The 24,732-nt window shown below is 39.0% G+C and overlaps 5 protein-coding genes across 5 annotated transcripts; 2 read left to right on the forward strand and 3 right to left on the reverse strand.

Annotated features, from left to right (window-relative positions):
* Positions 1 to 258: 258 nt before the first annotated feature.
* On the reverse strand, positions 259 to 1,320 carry LOC133518089 (larval/pupal rigid cuticle protein 66-like). Its single transcript, XM_061851665.1, has 2 exons — positions 1,168 to 1,320; positions 259 to 906 (listed from the first exon to the last, which is right to left on the reverse strand). The coding sequence occupies exons 1-2, from the start codon at positions 1,177 to 1,179 to the stop codon at positions 328 to 330; spliced, it is 591 nt and encodes a 196-aa protein (XP_061707649.1). The 5' UTR covers positions 1,180 to 1,320; the 3' UTR covers positions 259 to 327.
* Positions 1,321 to 3,548: 2,228 nt separating this feature from the next.
* LOC133518092 (larval/pupal rigid cuticle protein 66-like) lies at positions 3,549 to 4,538 on the reverse strand. Its single transcript, XM_061851669.1, has 2 exons — positions 4,452 to 4,538; positions 3,549 to 4,169 (listed from the first exon to the last, which is right to left on the reverse strand). Exons 1-2 carry the CDS (start codon positions 4,461 to 4,463, stop codon positions 3,618 to 3,620), a joined length of 564 nt encoding a protein of 187 aa, XP_061707653.1. The 5' UTR covers positions 4,464 to 4,538; the 3' UTR covers positions 3,549 to 3,617.
* A 5,949-nt stretch (positions 4,539 to 10,487) lies between these two features.
* Positions 10,488 to 11,470, reverse strand: LOC133518087 (larval/pupal rigid cuticle protein 66-like). The gene is made up of 2 exons (XM_061851663.1): positions 11,386 to 11,470; positions 10,488 to 11,208 (listed from the first exon to the last, which is right to left on the reverse strand). Exons 1-2 carry the CDS (start codon positions 11,395 to 11,397, stop codon positions 10,600 to 10,602), a joined length of 621 nt encoding a protein of 206 aa, XP_061707647.1. The 5' UTR covers positions 11,398 to 11,470; the 3' UTR covers positions 10,488 to 10,599.
* A 925-nt stretch (positions 11,471 to 12,395) lies between these two features.
* LOC133518090 (larval/pupal rigid cuticle protein 66-like) lies at positions 12,396 to 14,244 on the forward strand. The gene is made up of 2 exons (XM_061851666.1): positions 12,396 to 13,014; positions 13,566 to 14,244. The coding sequence occupies exons 1-2, from the start codon at positions 13,003 to 13,005 to the stop codon at positions 14,121 to 14,123; spliced, it is 570 nt and encodes a 189-aa protein (XP_061707650.1). The 5' UTR covers positions 12,396 to 13,002; the 3' UTR covers positions 14,124 to 14,244.
* A 7,382-nt stretch (positions 14,245 to 21,626) lies between these two features.
* On the forward strand, positions 21,627 to 23,557 carry LOC133518086 (cuticle protein 21-like). The gene is made up of 2 exons (XM_061851662.1): positions 21,627 to 21,778; positions 22,671 to 23,557. The coding sequence occupies exons 1-2, from the start codon at positions 21,767 to 21,769 to the stop codon at positions 23,427 to 23,429; spliced, it is 771 nt and encodes a 256-aa protein (XP_061707646.1). The 5' UTR covers positions 21,627 to 21,766; the 3' UTR covers positions 23,430 to 23,557.
* Positions 23,558 to 24,732: the final 1,175 nt, after the last annotated feature.

A 24,732-nucleotide genomic window follows, 5' to 3' on the forward strand; every position in this document is an offset into this window, starting at 1 on the left:
TAAAAGTATGATATCATAAATTACATATCAGTCATACATAGTATCTCAATAATTATGAAATAATAAAAAGTGCCCCCTTTATTTAATATTTTAATTACTACCTACTTAATAGCGCCGAAAGTACAAAAATCTCTGGAAGTTTGTTTACTCTGTATAGCTACTCGTATTTTAAAGGGTTCTTTCGTCGGTGAAATGACTCATTTTGTGGACAGTCCGTTTACGACAAATAAGTTAAAATTAAAGAAAAATAAAGCGTAATTTAAATTAAACATTTCTTTTTATTTGTCAACACAGCCGTTCTTCATTAACTAACCACATATACTACATTCACCAAGCGAGTCCATGACCGTATCCAAGACCATGGCTGAGACCGAGTCCATGACCGGCGTAACCAAGACCGAGACCATGGGCACCGTAGCCGATGGCGCCATGGGCGATGGGAGCGGCGTAGGCGGTGTGGGCAATGGGGGCGGCGTAGGCGGTGTGGGCAACGGGGGCAGCGTGGGCGATGTGAGCCAGGGGAGCGGCATGGGCGATATGGGTAGAGTAGGCGGAGTGAGCGAGAGGAGCGGCGTGGGCGGCGTACGCCAGGGGAGCGGCGTGAGCAGCGACGGCCAGAGGAGCGGCGTGGGCGATGGCGACGGGAGCGGCGTGCAGCAGAGGGTCCTTGCGCACGACAGCGTTGAATCCGGAGTGGGCATCAGCGGCGTAGTCGACGGTGCGCTTCGTGCCGTCGGAATCCAGCAGCGAGTACTGACCGATCACGCTGTCGCCCACGCGGGTCTCGTGCTGACTCTTCACGTCGCCGGTATGGGGGTCCGACACTCCGTAGGAGAAGCTGTTGTAGTTACCGCCGTGGATCGCGCTGCCATGGGCGGCCGCCACCAAGAGAGCTACAACGACGAACTGAAAAATAAAAACACATGGTTACAAAACTGATGACGTGATTTACAGTACCTATTGGCCACTCCACGTAACCTTTATTAATAAGAATTCACAAGTACTTATGTTACCTATATTTTAAAGTATTTTTTTATTACTATGTCACAAAAAAAAACACAACTTTTCGTTATTATTACAATTTTATTCCACAGCGCACCTTTTTCTTGGCAAATTTCCTATACAGTGAAAACATTTTCTTTTATAAAATTAAGACAGTAAAATTACCTTCGCAGCCATTGTGATAGGTGTGTATTGCTCGACTTCGAGTTGCAACTGATTTACTGCAGTTTGTATCAACTATTTATATTACTGCCGGCACTACGATAATATTTCGGAGGTCAAATTCCCAGTCATTATCCGTGTAGAACTTACGTATTAAGTGACCAGGGGAGTATGGTTGGCCGGGCCGTTGACAGCATAGTAAGTATATAGGTACATACATTCCAGCTAAACTCGGAAATCGAAAAGGATTATTCGCATCAATTGCATATTCGTATATACAGATGCTTTGGTGTATTAGCTACTTTGACCATAACTATTTGATATTGTACCGTTATTATAAATAGATAAAATATAAATATTCGGCAACGTCAAGTGGAAAAAGTTCACTTGAAATTGATATCCTGGTGATTCTTATATCTTGGTATTTAGACGTTTGATGGTATTTGATAGCGGGCTGCAATAAGACTGCACCCAAGCGTGGCTCCAATTGGCTCCTCAAATTGCGGAGATATTTCTCTTTTACTTCAATGAAGGCGTAACTAGACTGACAGAGAAAGATGCCCGCAATTTGTGAACTTCGATTTTGGCATTTACAGCCTGTACCCAAGATTCAGACCTGTTTATTCTACAAAAAAATGCGTCCGGATTCTGCCTAATATAACAAGTTATGATAGTTGCAAACTGTTCGTCAAGAAATTAGGTCCATCTTTGTATATTTGAGAAGCACATTTTTCCGAAAGTTCCAACCCTATATTCAAAAGCCAAAGATCATTGCACCCATAACATGATCCTGCGTAGATTAGCTCTATCAAGTAATAACTTATAAATGAGTATAATTATAGTATTATTATTATAATAAAAGTAAGAACCCTTACATGACAACCATACTTGTATACAATAACCTACCTAAAGAGATAACCAAATCGATAAAATAAGGTAAATTAGTTATTAATTTGAAATAATTTATAATTGAGAATTGTTTCTATCATACAAGATTGTTTTGATTTATGGTAATCTGAAAACTAGTTCGATTATGTACTAAGTACCACTGGCGGATCGTTCAAAGAACTCGATTCCCACCGGCTTGTCTAATATCAGCCTGTTGAGTACTTTCACGATCGGTTCATGGAGAAATGGAAAGCAAAATTAGCTCCGGATTCCCTACGAATATTTGTGACGCGCCGCCACTGCTAAGTACTTAAAGTTTTTTTTTCTGTATATATTTTTAGATATAGTTTTTGCAACACGCTAACAAGGTTTCATGTTGTGCCTTAATTTTGTAAGCCTTACCAGTATTTGTACTAACGTGAACGCAATAAAGATATTATGATTATAAGTATATGACAAGTCTGTCAATGCTACAATAAATACGTTATCCCACCAATACATTGTTATGTAAAATGTTGCCAAGACGAAACCATAAGGCTCGAACTGTCAAAAAGTTATCACACCTGTAGAGCCAAGCTTCTAATTCTAAAAGCTCTAACATTATAAACTCTACACCTTAGTCAAAATAGTTCTTAGAAATTAGATAGGATTCAATTCATCATTGAGCACTCTTATAATTTTTACTGGAGCTTTATTACACATACGTAGGCAGTACAATTGTATCATAATATCATTGTTATGTGATTCAATCATCAATGCCTGTCGATAACTTAATTTTGCGTTTGCACCTCTTCAATCTCTTCTTATCCTAACCTATGAACAGCTACCAGGTACATCGTTGAGTCCCGAATAAAGAAAGTATGTAAAATTAACAATAGTGCCATCTATACATCTCTTATTTAGTGTTAAAATCTTACGCATTCCTCATTCCTCATGACTCAAGTGTTATTCCTTATCATGCTTAAAGACTAAAATGTCCTATAAACTTTCATGGAATTTGCCTAGTTTCAGAGTTAATACCAATTAAAAACAAAATATATTTTATTGTTATCACAGAACGCATTTATGAAGGTGACGTTACCACTATGCAACGTAAAAAGTGTCAGTTAACTCTTAACGGTTTTACGGTCAATTTTGCCAAAACCTTTAACCTTAAGACGGCCCTTGAGCTTTTGACATGCCCATCTCCTAACTAGTACAAATAAAGTCACGAAGTTAAAAATTGTCTTCCAAGCATTTCCCTCTATAACTTTTCGTTGCCTGATCTGTATGATTTCATAATTATACATCAGTCATACATAGTATCTCAATAATTATGCTTCCTTTATTTCAATATTCAATGACTACTTACCTAATAGCGCCGAAAGAACAAAAATCTTTAAAATGTTGTTTTACTCTGATTATTTGTAAAGGATTATATCGTCAATGAAATTATTCATTTCGTGGGCAGTCCGTTAACGACGAATAGGTTAAAATTAAAGAAAAATAAAGCGTCATTCAAATTAAATATTTCATTTTATTTGTCAACACAGCCGTTCTTCATTAACTAACCACATATTCTACATTTACCAGGCGAGTCCATGACCGTATCCTAGACCATGGCCGAGACCGAGTCCATGACCGGCGTAACCAAGACCGAGACCATGGGCACCGTAGCCGATGGCGCCATGGGCGATGGGAGCGGCGTATGCGGTGTGGGCAATAGGGGCAGCATAGGCGGTGTGAGCCAGGGGAGCGGCATGGGCGATATGGGTAGAGTAGGCGGAGTGAGCGAGAGGAGCAGCGTGGGCGGCGTACGCTAGGGGAGCGGCGTGAGCAGCGACGGCCAGAGGAGCGGCGTGGGCGATGGCAACGGGAGCGGCGTGCAGCAGAGGGTCCTTGCGCACGACAGCGTTGAATCCGGAGTGGGCATCAGCGGCGTAGTCGACGGTGCGCTTTGTGCCGTCGGAGTCCAGCAGCGAGTACTGGCCGACCACGCTGTCGCCCACGCGGGTCTCGTGCTGGCTCTTCACGTCGCCGGTGTGGGGGTCCGATACTCCATAGGAGAAGCTGTTGTAGTTACCGCCGTGGATCGCGCTGCCTTGGGCAGCCGCCACCAAAAGAGCTACAACGACGAACTGTAAACGAAAACATTTTTTTTAGATAGATAATATTTTTTGGCGCGTAAGTAGGCAAAGAAAGCAAATACCGTATGAAGGGTTTTTGAGGTTTATAAAAGATTAAGTATATTACTTTTCAACAACTTTATGAATATATTACGAGTACAGGCTTGGTAAGTCTACGTCTAGAAATTCTCCGCTCGAATCAATGGTGTTACTAATACATTATCTAGCTCGAAAAACCAATACATATTTCTTTAGAAATAAAGTAATCCGCACTATTAATATTATTGTATTTACCTTCGCAGCCATTATTGTAAGTGTAATTGCTCGACTTCGACTTGCAACTGATACACTTAGGGTTTCTACAACTATTTATATACACCCATAGCGGTGCATTTATGTTTCGGAGGTCAGTACCGCGTCCGCGTGCGTGCGTCATAATACGACACAATAGTTCAACCATTCGTGTACCTTATTAATATGAACATAAGGCATAATAAGGGTTAGCTTATTGTGTCTACCGTATAACACGGATTGGGTGCACGCTCTCAATCAAGGGCAGCAGGACATTGGGAAATTCGAGATATTTTGATAGTTTATGACTTTCGGAAGAGGTAACCACTTCATTAAACAATACCTTAAGGAATTCGTCGAGAAACCATGAGAAATTAACGACCCAGCGGTGGCAGCATGGTTCCATTTTTATCACTTGTCACTATGCCCGTCACTTTCGCGCTTACATACTTGTTAGAACGTGACAGGCATGGTGACAAATGACAAAGAGCCGACTATATTAGCCCTACAGCAGTGGCAGCTTGGTTCCATTTTTATCACTTGTCACTATGCCCGTCACTTTCGCGCTTACATACTTGTTAGAACGTGACAGGCATGGTGACAAATGACAAAGAGCCGACTATCTTAGCCCTACATGTACATATATATATTAAGTTTTTCTTATTTATAATTTTTGTCAGTACATGAGACTCAATCATGTACTGAAAAAAATATAACCCGCCTGTAAAAAAAATGCTTTAGATTCTCTTAACTTTGCAATCAAATTATTTGTGCTTTGGAAAGGACGTGGACGAGGCATACGATAAAATGTGTATGACCCGAGTGTATTTAAATAATTCAAACACAAGACACATTATGGTACTAAATTATGGCTATTTTACTCAGAGCTATGGATAGTTTCAAGAGTAAAGTAGCATATTTAATAAACGTTTAACGCTTGATTCCAACAATACTCTAATTATCACAAACAGAACATGACTCAGCAAGAACCCGCCTTGTCATAAGTAAACACACTCATTAACTTTTATTACTAGATATTATCATGACTCTCAGGTGCAAAAAACTTAAAGCTAGTAATAAAAATGCACACATACTTAATCGTTTTTGTTACGGTTTGTTTCGTGTAAAGGATGACTCACGCTACACAGTGCCCGGTCCGGGCCGGGGCGGACCGGAGCGAGCCGTCACACGGACTTTCAGGAGCGCCACCGTCGCCGGACCGTTCCGGGGCCGGGGCGACCGGGCCATCATCTCTATATTATAGTATCTCTATGCGTTGACACTATCGTTGAGTCTCCGAGCGCGAGACAGGCCGGGCCGGGCTGTCCGAGCTCACCGAGCCGTCCAAATAACGGACTGTTCATGACAAATGTCACAAATGTCAATCATATTGAAAAAATTGGTTCGATGGGAAGCAAGTCGATATAGAAATAAATAATAAAATCAAAATATTGGCCCTGGCTGCCATAATAGCTGATGAAGAGAATACTGCATACTCTGGGCAATTGTGCATTTGGACATTTCGCGGACACTTTCGGAAAAAGGAGAATTACACAACATTATGTGAAGAGCTTTATTTCCACATGACCCGAGACTCTTTCGAAGCCACCGTGTTCTCTGCTTAAGGTAATGGAAATACAATGCGTGTATATTGTCTCAAATAATCATGTGCCGAAGCATATTAAACTATTAAAAGGAAAAGGGATGACCGGTTCTCCATACAAACATAGTCGCCATTTTCCTCTCTGGATATGGATATTCCCTTCGTTCTACATCCAATTTTGTAATAGTACATTACGATACAAGTGCGAAAAATAGGAAATTCGAAACAAGTGGCGATAAATTAAGTTTTTTAATCGACACGAGTTGCGAATTACTTATTCGCACATGTATCGTACAACGTTTTACAGTACATGGCTCTTTAAATGTTCAACACAGTAACGTAATATGCTAATTTTCGCACTAGTGCGGTAAAGTAGCAACATATGTACTGTAAAAATATTATCCGTAATGGGGACTACGTTTGTATGGAAAAGCGGTCTCGTTTTGAGGTAGGTAACTAGGCAGATTACTTAGAGATTGACTCATCACAAGCTGCCCTAAGTGCTTCTTAGCGAGTAGACAGGCCTATTGTTTTTCAGTATTATTTTCTTCTATTGAGGTGTGCATTTGTGTTGTATTGCAAAAATATATCCGTTGGGGTTCAGTGATACCCCATAGATATTAACCCTGAATCACAAATGATCATTTCGCTTAATGCCGCGTTTTTGCATTATTTTCTCCCATCAATCCTATCATAGACTTGTTCCGTTTCAGGAATGCATGAAAAACTTAAGTTTAAAAGAGAATATATTTAAAATGGCTGTTAGGAATACCACAACATTTTAAAGTATCGATATAAGATAATCATCTACAAACATTCAGCTATAGAGAAATACGCGTACACCACTAAGAATGTCGGTGGTGCGCTCTCAAAGTAAAAAAAAATAACTGTTAAGTTCGGTACACTAAGATAGAATTGTCCAACAAGTACAAAAAATAAACTACTTACTGGCTTACTTACTTCTTGCGGAAAAGAAATTTTTGATCTATAATACGAGTGGGTTAGGTAGTTGAAATTTACAGTGTGCATTTTATGGTTCCGTAGCCAAAATGGCAAAAACCCTTACAGTTTTGCGTTTTGCCAGCGTGACTAAAATAAATATAAGTACTATTTTTTTATTGCTTTCCACAAAACCGGCAATATGTAGAATTGTGTAGCTTTATTTACAGAAATTTGGTTTCATATAGAGATTGGCAGTCATTGTTAATTAACTTCTCTCTGCGCCGAGTAAAATATAACCCGACCAAGTAATGTATTGGCTATACCATCCATATTTAACAAACAAATTTATGACGTTTTGTAACCTTCTTATTTTGGCAAATATATACCGACACATCCGAGCATGCACATTGCGAAGGGTGGTATTCTGGTTTTTCATCTTTCCAATATCTTGGTCCAATGTGTATTTGCGTCTGACATTTTGCTTAATGAGAGAGTGAGACGCAATGCACATTGGACAAAGATCTTAGACTAGTGGAATATCACCCGAAAGGAAGAATTGAGTCACCGGGTGGCCCGGAGGCTCCGGGAAGTCCGATTTTTGCTCATAGCATGACCGGCTAGTCTGCGGTCCGAGCCCGCACCGGGCCACTACAGAGCTCCGGTGATGACGTAATGCTTTCCATAGAAAACGAAGCGCCGGAAGCTCCGGCCCGGCCCTGCCCCTGTGTAGCGTGAGTCAACCTTAATTAGGTCCTTGGTATAATTATTCAGTAGGGCGGTACATTTCTTGAATTTACTCGTACGCTGTTCTTAGACATTTTTTAAAAAATTTAAAAGAACAGACGATAATAGGGCCAGTGCTTGTAAGATAGAAGTCCGAGGTCCGAGCGCTCAGTATTCTAGAAAATATTCTGTTCACAAAACGTTATTTCTCTTTAAAGTCTTTATTTAAAATAACTTAATGGATATATTATATACAGATGATTACTATAACTAGCTTATATCTAAAATAGGCCACCAGTTACGTCAACCAGACGTTTCGCGGTTTCTCCAAAAAACTTGTGCGCGCTGGGACCCCATGGACCTAGAGTTTCAACGCCAAATGGTACAAAATGGCACTCTCTACCGAGGCTCTTATATTTATTACGTTTAAAAATTTCGGCGCTTTCCGCCGCTGCGCCCACTTTTACATTAGTCCGTTGGAGGTGGGACGGTGCCAGTGTGTCTACGCAGGTAACATCCCACACTAACATTCGTCCAAAGCTCGAAGGAACTAAGGACACCCCATCAGGCCTCTTGCCGTCATCCCTGATAATGCCAGTCGGCTCAAGAAGAGCAGGCACATTGATGGTGGCAATTAAGAGATCGACGTATTATGTCATTAAGCGACGCATGTCTTGAAAAACGACCTGCACTTTTTTTACAAGATAATCCATGGTGTCCCAGTCAGTCCACGTTCGTGCCACAAGAGCATATTATAATGTGGCGTACATACCGAAACCCCGAGTCGCAAACCAGTTGCCAGTCTTAGGGAGGTCGGACCCAAGAAAGTACCAGTATTAGGTGATGGATGGGCATGTAGCCAGTAGCCGGCTTCTCGGGCTCCGACCGCCAAAAGCCTCGAATTTCTCAATTTCTCTTAATTTATCTTTAGCTGGCAAAAAGTCTCAAGTGTAAAATACCTTTTTAGGGTTCCGTAGCCAAATGGCAAAAAACGGAACCCTTATAGATTCGTCATGTCCGTCTGTCTGTCCGATTATGTCACAGCCACTTTTTTCCGAAACTATAAGAGCTACACTGTTCAAACTTGGTAAGTAGATGTATTCTATGAACCGCATTAAGATGTTTACACAAAAATAGAAAAAAAAAAACAATAAATTTTGGGGGTTCCCCATACTTAGAACTGAAACTCATAAAAATCTTTTTTCATCAAACTCATACGTGTGGGATATCTATGGATAGGTCTTTAAAAATGATATTGAGGTTTCTAATATCATTTTTTTCTAAAATAGTTTGCGCGAGAGACACTTCCAAAGTGGTAGAATGTGTCCCCCCCCCCGTAACTTCTAAAATGACAGAATGAAAAATCAAATAAAAAAAAAATATGACATACATTGCCATGCAAACTTCCACCGAAAATTGGTTTGAACGAGATCTAGTAAGTAGTTTTTTTTAATGTCATCAAATTAAAAAAAAAAAATTCATCAAATCCATACGTGTGGGGTATCTATGGATAGGTCTTCAAAAATGATATTTAGGTTCTTAATATCATTTTTTTCTAAACAGAATAGTTTGCGCGATAGACACTTCCAAAGTGAAAAAATGTGTGTCCCCCCCCCCCCTGTAACTTCTAAAATAACAGAATGAAAAATCTAAAAAAAATATATGATATACATTACCATGCAAACTTCCACCGAAAATTGGTTTGAACGAAATCTAGTAAGTAGTTTTTTTTTAAAACGTCATAAAATTAAAAAAAAATTTTTTTTTCATCAAACCCATTCGTGTGGGGTATCTATGGATAGGTCTTCAAAAATCATATTTAGGTTCCTAATATCATTTTTTTCTATACTGAATAGTTTGCGCGAGAGACACTTCCAAAGTGAAAAAATGTGTCCCCTCCCCCCCCCCCCCCTGTAACTTCTAAAATAACAGAATGAAAAATCTAAAAAAAATATATGATATACATTACCATGCAAACTTCCACCGAAAATTGGTTTGAACGAGATCTAGTAAGTAGTTTTTTTTAATACGTCATAAATGGTATGGAACCCTTCATGGGCGAGTCCGACTCGCACTTGGCCGCTTTTATTATTATGTTTTTATACAATTTTGATTAGGTTCACACACAGGTATACACTATAGTGTTCATATTACATTTATATGTTTTTTTAGTTTGTTTATCGAAATAAATATTGGGGTTATTAACTGTCAAGGTTTTTTTATACAGCGTCACCGTAGGTTTTCTGTTTCCAGATTGGTTCTATGAAACTTGGCTTCAAGGGGTAGCATGCGGGATATACAATTTTAAAAAATCAAGGATTTTTTTTGTTTTAATGCTTTCTCAAACAACGAAACTCTCCTCAGTAATTTTTAGGGTTCCGTAGCCAAATGGCAAAAAACGGAACCCTTATAGATTCGTCATGTCCGTCTGTCTGTCCGATTATGTCACAGCCACTTTTTTTTTCAGGTGGGCCTTACGAATATAGTGACTTGTTTGCCAGTTACCATTAGCCTACATGCATTGTAATTACTTACTGGAATATTTTAATGTTTTTGATATTAACTGGCTATTACCTATACTCAGTCTACATTTGAAATTTGTTGGTCCCATCCCATCGTAAAGATTTTCTGACGACCTTTATATACTATTTACTTCTTAGAGGTATGGTTAGATACAACAAAATCAGTCTGTACAAGTATACCTACAGCTTTGGACACCATCTAAATCTCACCCTCAAACATTTCTCAAACGCTCAAAATAAATATTCTAGTATGTTTCATGTCGTTTATTCATAAATACAATATTTATTTCCAGTATAAATCACAGTTTTTCATTTGAATATCACTTTTGGTTTGGTATTATCAAGGGACGGCTTTATCAAATCACCATCCTCCGTAGTGGGCGCCATAGCCAAGACCACGGCCGTATCCAAGCCCACCAGCGTATCCCAGACCAGCGGCGTATCCGAGACCGTTACCGTAGCCAAGACCGAGGCCGTGAGCGTCGTATCCGAGTCCAAGACCTTGGGCACCATAGCTCAGGCCGATTCCATGAGCACCATAGAGACTGTGACCCAGAGGAGCGCCGTGAGCGACTTGGGAAGAGTAGGCTACGGGAGCGACATGGCCGGCGTAAGCCAAGGGAGCGGCGTGGGCGAGAGGAGCAGCGTGCGCGGCGTACGCTAGAGGAGTAGCGTGAGCGCCATAGGCAGCACCATAACCGGCACCGTAACCATGTCCAATTAGAGGATCCTTGCGCACAACAGCGTTGAACCCAGTATGTGGGTCAGCAGCGTAGTCAACAGTGCGTTTCGTGCCATCAGACTCGAGGAGGGAGTACTGCCCGCGCACGCTGTCCCCCACGCGGGTCTCATGCTGGTTCTTGACATCACCGGTGTGGGGATCGGACACTCCATAGGAGAAGCTGTTGTAATTGCCACCGTGCACCGCGCTGCCTTGTGCAGCTGCCACTAGAAGGGCTACAACGACAAACTGCAAAAGAAAAGTTTTTTTACTACCAGTTTAAGTAAGAAAACCAGTGCTGTTGCTGAAATGAAAAGGCTTAATTTTAACTTGATAAATAAACCATCAAGGTAAATTCAAGAGCACCTAAAAACATTAAGTCTGTAATTTAAGTCAAACAATTTGGGAATTTTATTAAAAATTTACCTTCGCTGCCATTTTAGGATGTTTATTTGGTCGACTTCTACTTGCAACTGATTACTGCTGTAGTTTATAACTATTTATATTCGCGCAGCGGCTCAATATTAGCCGGCTGGAGGTCAGAGCTGAAGCATGACGGATACATCATAAGCTAACAATATTTTGTAATGAATTATGAGATATAACGTAACTTTTACTCGTCAAATATTGTATACCATATTTGCTAATTAGTGATAAGGCCTGCGCTCGATGATTAAATATATAAATAAGTAGGACTTATATGTACTGTCAACAACACCCACCGAGATAATTACTATAGTTTGACGTTATATCAGCAAAACTGTCATCGAACTGGTGGCCTAGCGGTAAGAGCGTGCGACTTGCAATCCGGAGGTTGCGGGTTCAAACCCGGCTCGTACCAATGAGTTTTTCGGAACTTACGTACGAAATATCATTTGATATTTACCAGTCGCTTCTTCAAAACATCGTGAGGAAACCGGACTAATCCCAACCAGGCCTAGTTTACCCTCTGAGTTTGGAGGTCAGATGGCAGTCGCTTTCGTAAAAACTAGTGCCTACGCCAAATCTTGGGATAAGATTCAAGCGGACCCCAGGCTCCTATGAGCCGTGGCAAATGCTGGGATAACGCGAGGAGTCCCCACTCTAGCCCAATGCGGAATGGGGACTCACATACACCTTTAAATTTCTTCGCAGATGTATGCAGGTTTCCTCACGTTGTTTTCCTTCACCGAAAAGCTAGTGGTAAATATCAAATGATATTTCTTTTTTTTTTTTATTTAGAAATCAACCAGTCGTATAAACATATCAACAATGCAAGACAAACGATGTACCACAACAAAAGGAAAATACAACAAAACGACCTGGAGGTTCATAAATTAAAATTTATGTTAACTGAAATAAATATAGTTATATAGCTAATGCAAATTTTTGAATCAGATAGAAAAATAACTGATATCTGTATTTATGTACTAAAACAACTTACGTTTAACTATATTTTTAGACTAGCCAACGAATTTTGAAAGCAATCTACTTCGAATAGATGTTTATTATAGTAACTAGGAACTCGTCTGAAAAAGGTATGCCTGGAATAGTTTTTGACGGAGAAACTAATATGAAACAGCGACCGAGGGCGTAAGGGGTGATGCAGACAACTGAAAGTAACTAATCTTAGTAGATTAGGACAATTAATAATATTTTTTAGAATTTTAAACAAAAACATAACGTTTAAGTATATCCTACGGTTAAAAAGTTACACATTTTGTACATAAGTTCCGAAAAACTCATTGGTACGAGCCAGGATTTGAACCCACGACCTCCGGATTGAAAGTCGGACGTCATATCTCCTCTGGGCGGCCACCGCTTATAAATATAATATAATTTAATATAGAATATTTTATTAAATTTGCTCGGATTAGCATTATTTATGAGCCAAAACTGAAAGGGGTTTCCGCGAGCGTAGGTCACTCTGAGTTTCGTACACTTCCTTTCGGCGCTCGGAATGCGTTACATATTCGTACATTTTAATTTCAATAACTCTACCATATAAATACATGCGTCCCCGTTACGTTATCATTCGTGGTGTAGACAACAAACAATACAAACATGTTCTCAAAGGTAAATATCGATGAAACAAGGCTGAGTCGAGTTAAATTAATTAAAATTCTCGTGTGTAACTTATTCGAATCAACGGACGTGAAATTGAGCTGTTAGTTTCGATTTAATCACGCGCTTTCAAAAGTTGATTATTTATGACCTGAATAATTACCTAATGCAAGATAACGTCCAGAACGAACGAACTTACAAACTTCTAAATTATTAGTGACGATTGATTTCCCATTTGTAGTTTTTTTATTCATAGGATTCGGTGTTGATACCCTGGCTGGCTCATTCCTTGGCCAAAGAATCAGCATTGCCATTCAGCGGGGGAATGTAGCCAGCATTACGGGCACTTTTTTTGTTCGTTTTTATTTCATTTCAATTTATTTTATATGTAAAATTTTAGATGTTAAGAACTTTTTGATATATTCTTAATATACTTATTTTATGAGAAAAATAGAAAAAAGAGAAATTAAGTAAAAACAAAAACTTTTAGTTTTGATTTCACTTACGAGTACATAGTTCAAATTTATTGATAAAAAATAAAAAATAATTATTTTATTCATCAGATTGCAGTCCTCGCTCTATTCGTGGCGGTAGCCCAAAGCAGCCCCTCCCACGGAGGCTACGAGTACTCGTACGGCGTGTCGGACCCCCACACCGGCGACGTGAAGAGTCAGCACGAGACCCGCGTGGGCGACAGCGTGCGCGGGCAGTACTCGCTGCTGGAGTCTGATGGCTCGAAGCGCATTGTTGACTACGCCGCTGACGCGCATACCGGGTTTAACGCTGTCGTGCGCAAGGATCCTGGTCTGCACCCAGCTCCGGTTGCTATTGCCGCTCACGCTGCTCCCGTCGCATACGCCGCTCCTCTCGCCCACGCCGCTCCCTTGGCGTACGCCGGCCACGCTGCACCCGTTTCCTACTCCTCCCACATCGCCCATGCCGCTCCGATAGCTCATGCGACCTATGCCGCTCCCATCGCTCATGGCGCTGTCGCCTATGGCGCCCACGGACTCGGCTTGGGCTATGGTGCTCATGGTTTGGATCTGGGTAACGGCCTGGGATACGCTGGACTAGGATTGGGCCACGGACTCGGCTATGGCGCGCACTATGGAGGATGGTAAACCTTTAAAAACCCACCGCCCTTGTTAAAACGAATCTGTGATGCTGTAGATAATATTCTATACCTATTTATAAACTGAACTCAAGTCAAATAATCCAGTATATTAAATATTGGTGAAACGATGTTTTATTTTGCTTTCATTAGAACATATTTATCTCATCATTTATTTTACCATGAGACGTTACCTAATTGATACAAGTCTAAGATGGCATCGTCAGATGATGCATTGCCATGGGTTAGCAAAATCTATGTCCTCCGAATTCGCGTTTATACAAGAAATCTTCAATCAGAACTCTACTACAAATGATGTCATTTTCTTGTATTTGGTAATTCAACATGTAGGATTTTAAATAAAAAGGACGATTTTGATAAGTTCAACCAGAGCAATTGCAACTATAGGGCAAAGCTAGAGCCACATTTATGACAAACTTTCGTCCGTCATAAAAGATAGTTCATCAATAGTATTAACTTTCAGACTCACTTTTTGTATTTTTAAATTATTTGCATATGGAGATGTAAGTGCCCTGACTACCCTGGCAAACCTTAATAAGAATTTACAAGTCGGCGAAGTTACCTATAGGTATATTTTTTGATTGCATGATTAAAAATTTTAGTACTACAATAATAACTAATAATTATAAATGAACTTGCTTTTATTTGGGCATAGTTAAGAATGTATATAAGAGGCGAAGTTAGGGTGAAATTAGAATATACATATATGTATGTATATATTATATTTGGTAACCTTATTCATCATCATCTTCCTCGCGTTGTCCCGGCATTTTGCCACGGCTCATGAGAGCCTGGGGTCCGCTTGGCAACTATTCCCAAGAATTGGCGTAGGCACTAGTTTTGATAACCTTAGTATTTAATGGATTGCAGCATTGATAAAGGAGTAATGATCATAACCCTTCTCGTCGTCGGGTGAAAATACCCTGAATGGAATTTCCTCAGTTCTTTATGGAACAAATAATTCAATGATAAATACGTACATTGTATCTGACTTACAAACTAGAGGCAACTAACTATGCAGTTAACGATACAAATAAAATGCCAATGAGATTCCAATGAATATCTTGATGAAGCAATTACTTAACGTTGTTATAACCAGAGACGAGTTAATAATGATGACTGGACGCCGCATGTTGTGGAACAATATGTCAACCACTTTATTGTATTATTAACGAAACTAAAAAAAAAAACAATAAAATAGTGGGTATAAATGGGACATACACATTTTTTTGCAAACTCGTTTGCGTCTTTCCTGTAGACATCGCAAAGTTAAGGGAACCTAAAGCTAATTTTTACGCGGCACCTTTATAGGCGGGATACAGGTTTTGACGACCGGTCTGGCCTAGTGGGTAGTGACCCTGCCTACGAAGCCGATGGTCCCGGGTTCAAATCCTGGTAAGGGCATTTATTCGTGTGATGAGCAATGGATATTTGTTTCTGAGTCATGGGTGTTTTCTATGTATTTATAAATATTTATATATTATATATATCGTTGTTTAAGTACCCTCAACACAAGCCTTATTGAGCTTACTGTATAATATTTATTTATAATTTTTTTTTCAGTACGCAAATAAGAAAAACGAAATATCTGTGTGCCAGAGTCGTTAACTTTTGTCCAAAGAAGTGACCTTTTTCTAAAATATATTTGACTCAAATGCTATCTAAAACTCCATTCTATACCAATAGTTAGTTATATAGTTTTCTAAACTACTAATAACTCCATATTGACAAAGTAGGATTTTCGTCTAAAAATTATATAATTATGTTATGTCTGAGCAGAACTCGTCAAAATGGCGCGTGAGAGCGCCGTCTGCCTAATAACAATCTGGTGCACGTGACTTTGTATGCAAACGTTACAGATTGAGAGTCTTTATTTTTAATTTGTCTTTTTAAAAGATCTAACAGATAAAATCGAGATCTGACTTAACCTTTTCCTTATCGTCTAAGTAGAACAAGCTACAATTATTCATTTGCGCGCCCAAAATTAAATTAGTAAGATTTGCTTCAAGTGACTTCCTGTTGAACTTGTTTTGACGACTTGCAAAAAATCACGCAGATATTACTTTTACGTATTTAAAATAGTCTAAAATAAACTACTTAGTTGTGTCCTTGGAAAAGGAACGTGTATCGTAAAATTATTCATTCATAGAACTCAACAGGATTTGCGCCGGACAGTAAACGTATACTCGTACCTATGTATCGGTATGACTCGAGATTATTTATCGTTTCATTATTCATTGTCTATTTTTGAAATGAACGCAAACTTAAAGTACACGTAGGTTTTAGTGCTATAAAATTATTCTGAAAGATTTTACTAAATCAGTCTTAACTACCGGAGCATAACTAATTGTAGATTTTTCTCGATCGGCAATGTATTCCGTACATCATAGTCACTTGTAATAGTTGTGATGTCGCGTCATAAAATGCGACGTTTTGAGTTAAAACAAAGTAGTAATACATTACTTGCTGAATTATTTTTTATGGAAAAATAAAAGTCGTCTGTTTTTTATAAAACTACGTTACGTTAGGAACGGCCAAAAAATACGTTGATAAAAACTGATAAAATAAAAACTGATGGTAAATACTTGTTTTACAGAATTTGTCTATACCATCCCATTACTGGTGCCTGTTCCATTAAAGGGGTGTTTACTATATGTAGTTTGAATTTTTAATGACATTATGTAAAAAAAGAAAAAGTATTTGTCATCGTGTTTTGAGTCACATCGACACAAATTTGACATCTTAATGTAAATATGTAGTTGGCAGTCCGTTCGATACGAGTAACACTGCTCTGTTCGCTTGGAATAATGCTTGAAGGTGCCAATTATTAGGGCAGTGTTAAGCACTGGGACATTTATCTTATGCTTATTTTATCTGCCAAAAAATGTAATATGTCGTAAAAACTAGATCATATTAGAAGACATGCCTTCCAAAATTCAACGTGGGCGGAAGAGTGACTGACATGACATTAATTTAATTAGTAGCTAAAAAACATTGATTAATATTCCATCGTACCATTTTAAGCTATTAACACGTAAAAATACGACATACGACAAAAAAACATTTGTTAATAAGTATCTCACCACAACACTCAAATCATGCAAACGAGTGCTCAATTTGACTCGAAAAACTAAAGCGATTAACTACCATATTAATAATTAAGGTAGCAAATGTGGCTTGTCAAATCGCAAGGTATGACAGAATCTGCTGTCAATTTATAGTTTAATTTTGCCTTAGGGAAGACCGGGTATGGTTGTCTCAGGGGTTTGTTGTGACAGCGGCCATAATAAACCACTAAAGGAACGAAAAAGTTCATCGACTCATTCATTACATAAATAAGGTGGCCTGTTGCGAACTTTCGACTCCGGTAGATGAACGGTCGTCCGTTTAATTGTTTCTTACGGCTGCTATGATAACCAACCTCTTAGACAACCTTACCCGGTCTCCCCTACGCCTAATTCAACACTCTTTCGTAAAATTGTTAATAAAAGAAACATTTTTAGAAGAGATAAATTAAAATCATTGTCAGATGCAACTGCCCTAAGTTTTTAGGGTTCCGTAGCCAAATGGCAAAAAACGGAACCCTTATGGATTCGTCATGTCCGTCTGTCTGTCCGTTTATGTCACATCCACTTTTTTCCGAAACTATAAGAACTATACTGTTGAAACTTGGTAAATAGATGGATTCTGTAAACCGCATTAAGATTTTCACACAAAAAAATAAAAATTTTTGGTGGTTCCCCATACTTAAAACTGAAACTCAAAAAATTTTTTTCATCAAACCCATACGTGTGGGGTATCTATGGATAGGTCTTCAAAAATGATATTGAGATTTCTAACATCATTTTTTTCTAAACTGAACAGTTTATGCGAGAGACACTTCCTAAGTGGTAAAATGTGTGTCTCCTGTCATTTCTAAAATAACAGAAAGATAAAACTAAAAAAAAATATATATGATGTACATTACCATGCAAACTTCCACCGAAAATTGGTTTGAACGAGATCTAGTAAGTAGTTTTTTTTAATACGTCATAAATGTTACGGAACCCTTCATGGGCGAGTCCGACTCGCACTTGGCCGCTTTTAATATCTTAACTATGTAAAGCAATCAGGCAGATAGCTTGATTGCGATTCAAAAGCCTTACATTGTAAAATGGAAATGTGCAAACATAAGCGTCAGTAGTAACTTTAAAATTATGATCTTGATTTGCCATTGATTTGACATCACTTTCAGTGTAGCTCGCTCGCACCGAGACTGTAGGAGATGACCAACATGCGTACTATTCAAAGGAATTAGTCCAAAAGAGCCTGATTCACTTACAGAAGTTTTCATAGAGGCATTTCTTTTTGTTAAGTTAGCATTATTGTTAAATAATGTCGTTGACCTCGTGATCGTAACGAGATGCAATTCTGTAGTTTGACGAGAAATCAGATAATCTCGATCACACTTTTTTGTCGTAGAGAACTTTTATCTTATCGGGATTATCTCGGCATCCGTGACTCGCATCAATTTATAGGCGCGTGAGATACACTGCGAGTCGATATCGAATCAATATCATTTTTTTAAAGATCGTATGCGTCTTCTACTTCATTCTATTATTATACTCACCGGTAAGGCTCTGATTGAATAAAATCGCAAACTTATCTTGAATCCTTAACAAGGCCCTACACAACATTCGCCGACAAATATTTTAATTTAAATTGCATTTATATTCAATGTGCGTCCCGTCCTTTTGGTTTGTATATATACACATTCAGTCTTGGAGCTAGTCCTATACATGTACCTACGTGTAAAGTGTGGATGTCGATTGTTTTTGCTTCAACGTTAAAAAGGTAGTTAAGATCGCAAGTGCAGTTGTACTGCGCATATTGCGACATTACAGCGGGTGCTGTATCGGCCTTTCCTTGATAAAATGAGTGACGCATTGAACATCATAATTGCGGCAGTAATGCGGCAGCGAAAGTTACTCATTTTATCTAATACAACAGCGGCCACGCCTCTGCAGTAAAATAAAAATTCTCATTCGAATTATTCCCGACCAACATAATTTGAATAATTTTGACGGGAATAAAATCGAGATGATTTTATGTTTACACATATTCTTATTCAAATAATGATTTTATGCTTTAATGCCCAACACTGTTTGGTAAATAGCTACTTCAATTTTGCTAGAAAAATCAAGACATTGTTTTGAATAAGTGCGTAGGTACATTCCACAACAGAATAAATTGAAAAAAAAAACATATATAACAATCCAACTATTGCGATTACCGCTAGGCTACCAGCTCTTAGCTCTGTGTATGGCAGGGTGTATAAGTGTATGGGTTATTTTATCCTCAAACTTTTTTTACACAGCCTGATATTTAAAACCAATTCACTGTGAAATGAATATAAAAGAGTATACAATAATGTAATGAATAAAACAAAGACATTAAAAATACAAATCTAATACATAAAAGATGACTCACGTTTATCCATCGCCTCCTTCGAGCAACACCGGCTTCCAACACGTCGATCGCCTCCCACAACTTCATACATTCACTACAAACAACAGACCAACCACTTCCAAATATATTACATTCCGGTGCTGATGCGAGGAGCGAGCGCAGTTGAAGAGCGTGGACCACAGGAGACTTTACACACTATGAGACACACGGCCCGATTCGAAGAATGCAATACGATAACGATAAGTTTTGGTTTAGATAAGGTCTCATTTAGATATCGTTTGTATGTCGTATAATTGAAAGGAGCAGCTCGATTCGGGCAACCAATGTGACTTTGACGTTAAAAATATCGTAGATAGATCTTATTGTGATCACAGCGGAATCGAAATAAAAGTCAATTTTGACATGTCGTTTAGTTTTCGATCTTTTAAAGATCTTTCCAAGATCTTAAACGTGTATTAATCATTCTTAGAATCGGGCCGACAGTGCGTGTTCTTGGTACAGCCATTAGCTGACCCATTTGTGGACATATCAAGGGGGAAGCTACCCCTATCGCAAAATGCTCGTCTAGAAAGTACCTACCTATTACATTACAGCCAAACTTTCCAACCTCTTGTAACGTGTATTGTACATCGTCACTTTTTTGTGCCCTTAAATTTTTTAAAGACTTATATTTAATATCCATTTTATGGAATTCCTCTGTTAAAACTCCTTGACCTTATTCATCTCTCTTATAGGTTCTGACAATTTGACATATTGTATTGTTTGTCATATCACCCTTGCCTTGACTAGTGCTCTTTATTTGCAACCCACAACTACTATTCACATAGTGCGATGGCAAAGAAATTGAAAATATGGTTCGCCTTGAGACTTATAAGGTACGACAGATGTAACGTCAGCTTAGCATGAAAATTAGATCGTTTGCGCAGAACTAGTTATTTGTTTAGCATTTTATTAAACTAATTGAGAGTTCTAAAACATTGCTCCAATATCCTTGCAAATTTGACAGAGATTACCTGTTTAGTCCAAGTTTGACCTGAATTTAATATAAATGTCAACGTTTTTGAAGACTAATTAATTAGGGAGTTATAAAACATACATATATAATAACATATCATATAGTATATAACATACTTATTTATAGGTTTAATGTAGGTACCTAGAGTCCGTCTAGACTAAGTTTGCATCGATTTGAACGGAATAAATTAAATGAGTCATTATAGATGTCATATTTTCATAAAAAGTTGACATTATAGAGGATGTAGATAAAGATAAAAATAGAGAGAAGTAGGCATATTACAATACGCTTATGAACGTCAAATAAAGCTACGCTCTCTCAATATGGGACACCGACAAGAAACTCAGCGGGACACATATTTTCAAAACATTACTTCTTATAACTAACATGCATTGAATAAAAAAATACAATTTAAATTAATATATTTTTTTATTATTGGTGATTTCAAATGCTATACAAACTTAGCTTGGGCCGACTTTAACATTTATGTAAATGTTCTATAGAGGGTAGAAGGGGATTGCTTTAAAAAATATCTCTCGCGTAACATATCAGTTTAGGTAAATGACGAAATTAAGACTTTTAAACATGAAGCTCCATTATCCTCATCATTATAACTAACCACAAATCTTTAATATCACTGATATCACTGCTTTTTTACTTTAGCGTCCTATATAATTAACTTACTCCGACCTATTTATTATTCAAAAGTCAACCATAAAATGTGATAATGATGCATTTTTCGCCTTCATACAAACTTAAACTTTACAGATAAGCTCTCGCACACAAATTCCACTATAATTAAGGGAAAAAAATGTAAACACGTCTTCTGCCAAGCAGACGGCATAAATTACTTGAAGAATGCACCAACCGACCAGCCATCCAGATCACAGCGACCTTGCGTTTCCGGATACATCATCGACAAACGCCCTGTTCATGCTACACACGCATGTCTTAAAAATATGCCTGTGACATATACATAAACCCTGAAAACCAAGGAAATGTCAACCTTAATACAAAGCGTTTAAGTCCACGGATGTCACCACGCACGGCTCTCGCACATGAGGTCCATACTCTTGTTACCACGCCCTCGTATTTGCTTCTTCGTATATAAGCTCGTCTCGTTCCTATGAGAATCATTCTTCGGTTGGAAGTACTCTAGTCCGTACGCAATGGCTGCTAAGGTGATCTACTTATAATTACTAGAGCTGTGATTAATGTGCTTTTTATTCATTAGTGTTGACATTGGAGTTATTTAGATCTTTAAAATAATTTTATAGAGTCTAGTGTGTTCGATCGTGAAAAGTAATGTTCCATACATTTCAAAGTGCAGCAATAGTTGCTCTTCTAATTCAACTAGTGTTTACAGTTTAACACGAAAGACGTTTTTTTTCGAGAATCTTTGTTTTAGATAAAAAGATGTGAATGCTCCTTTAAAATCTATTATTTATTTACTTTCGTTTGAGATTCAAAACTAAATTTATTGAAAGACCAACCTAAAGTGGCAATCTAAGAAAAATATATAAATGTACATTACATAGTTCAATCTCATTTTTACGTTACCCGCCGCGCATCTCACTCTCATAGACCTCTCATGACCATTAAAATTTGCTTCTAAATTGTATAGGATGTTTGAATAAAAGTACTTAATAAATAGTACAAGATTACTAAATGTTTAATAATTATAATCCAATAACAGTGGCCATAAAAGCAACATAAATACGTTGACAATTCGCAAACCTTACTGCCGCGAAATAAGTAAAAGCGTTGCTGTTAATACTATAACTTTTCGTTTATTTTATCTGTCACGTGATGTACAGTGAGCATCAAAAATAGCCGATCAAACAACGTGTCAAAAGCATTCTGTAACAGCTTGGCAAAAAGTGATATCTATATACGAGTATAGACTATAAAATATATACTTATGAACGTGAATTTAAAAATTTATCTATATTTGGAAAAGTTGTTACGAATGTCAGATACTAGTATTATATGATCTGTGCTTTAGGCGCGTTGGTTCATCCGCTACTATTGGTGCTTACTGTAGGTACCTATAACGTTATGCTTTTGTTCCAGTTCGTCGTAGTGCTCGCGCTGGCGGTGGCCGCCCAGGCGTCAGTGGTGCCCGTGGGAGTCGCGCGCGCAGACGACTACACCAGCTTCGCGTACGATGTGGCCGACCCCAACACCGGCGACTACAAGAGCCAGGTGGAGACCCGCGTCGGCGGTGTCGTGCAGGGCCAGTACTCGCTTCTGGACGCTGATGGCACCAAGCGTACCGTCGATTATGCCGCTGATGATGTCAATGGATTCAACGCTGTCGTGCGCAAGGACCCTGTTGCTGTCGCTGCGCCCGTTGTGAGCGCGCCGGTAGTCGAAGCCGCTCCCGCTGTGGTTGCCGCGCGCACCGTCGCCGCCCCTGCCGTGTATTCCGCTGCTCCCGTGGTTGCCGCGCGCACTTTCGCTGCTCCTGCCGTGTACTCCGCCGCTCCCGTGGTTGCCGCGCGTACTGTCGCTGCTCCTGCCGTTTACTCCGCTGCTCCCGTGGTCGCCGCGCGTACCGTTGCCGCTCCCGCTTTATACTCCGCCCCTGTAGTTGCCGCACGTACCGTTGCTGCTCCCGCCGTCTACTCGACCGGTGTGGTTGCTTCAGCGCCCGCTGTATATGCCGCTAGCGCCCCCGTGGTAGCCACCCGCACCGTTGGCGTCGCCGCCCCGGCCGTTTACTCCGCCCCTGTCGTCGCCCGCACCTACGCCGCACCCTCCGTATATAGCTCTTACTACGGCACCCCCTACACCTACGGCGCGTACGCTGCTCCGGTAGCTCAATGGTAACTTTAACGAAGCCTTGTGTCAAGGTTCCTTAGCGATAAACCACGACGTGTTCTTCATAATGTAAATAACTTATACGACTTTGTACATATGCAGTACGTATGCGAAATACAAACTTTTTATACTTAAAATTCGACATTTTTTGTAATAACCTATCCCGTTGTATATCCCTATCCTCCCCATCAATAGAATGTATCTAAAAATAGACTGATGTCACAAATTGAATATTGTAATGTAATGGATGTGGCAAACTGTTCCACTGTTTCTAGTTTTGTTCAACAAACAAGCAAGTTCAGATGAACTTGCTTACCTGAACCTGTAGATACAGGCCAGAAAATTCCTATAAAATTCAAAAAAATTACACATTCGTAGGACTGGTAATACCTTATGCGCTTAATGCCTTGTGCGCAATCGGTAAAATAAAGTATCTACTCTGACGGGCCAGCCCCATTGCATTGTGCGTCTTAGCTAACTCTCTACCGACTTGGTAGTTAGATATTTAAATCAGTACAACACATCTAATACAATCAGAACACCTATCAAATGAAACAGGCCCCAGAAAGTAACAGTGAGTCACTCACAATGCTTATTATTTTATAACATAACACCTTTAGCAAAATGTCAATGCAGCCAAGAACAAAGAAGATAGTAAGTACTGCGTAGGCTCCATGCCTCTAATATGCGTGTTGGTAGTCATAAATAATCGCAGTTATAGAAATGGAGCATAAAGTGAACCTTGATACCTTCCCACACTATAGACGGTTCCGTGCGCTTCCTTTAAGGGAAACTGTACCTGCTGTACCTGCTTGTGTGTCGCACTTGATAGGCATATTCCAATATATAAAATATGAATTCGACATCACAATTCAATATTCATTTAAAATGTATCTACATCGTACCTATTTTTGAAGTTAGAATATGCCTGATGAATTTAAGGATATCTTAAAATTGAAATATTGCGCTGATGAGTTGATCAGTTTGGTCACTGTTTTCCACTCACGTCATTGTAGTCCCTAAAAGCCTGTCTGTAAATCTCTGGTTTCCTAGGATAGCGGAAACCATAAAAGTATAGACGGAGTGAGTAAGTGTTGTGTTTTCCATTTCTGCTAATTATTACCATATTCAAAACTTTTGTAAGGTATTTAGAAAAGACAATACGATTTTATTCGTTACACGACTCACTTAATTATCATTTAAATGTATTTCACGAAAAATGTTTTGTATGGTACCAAATAGAAAAGAATATTCTGGGGACAATTTTTCCCAACACACATAAAAGCCGTAACAGCCATCGGTAAAATCATTG

Source organism: Cydia pomonella, chromosome 5, assembly GCF_033807575.1.
Source record: "Cydia pomonella isolate Wapato2018A chromosome 5, ilCydPomo1, whole genome shotgun sequence".
NCBI classification, from domain to species: domain Eukaryota; kingdom Metazoa; phylum Arthropoda; class Insecta; order Lepidoptera; family Tortricidae; genus Cydia; species Cydia pomonella.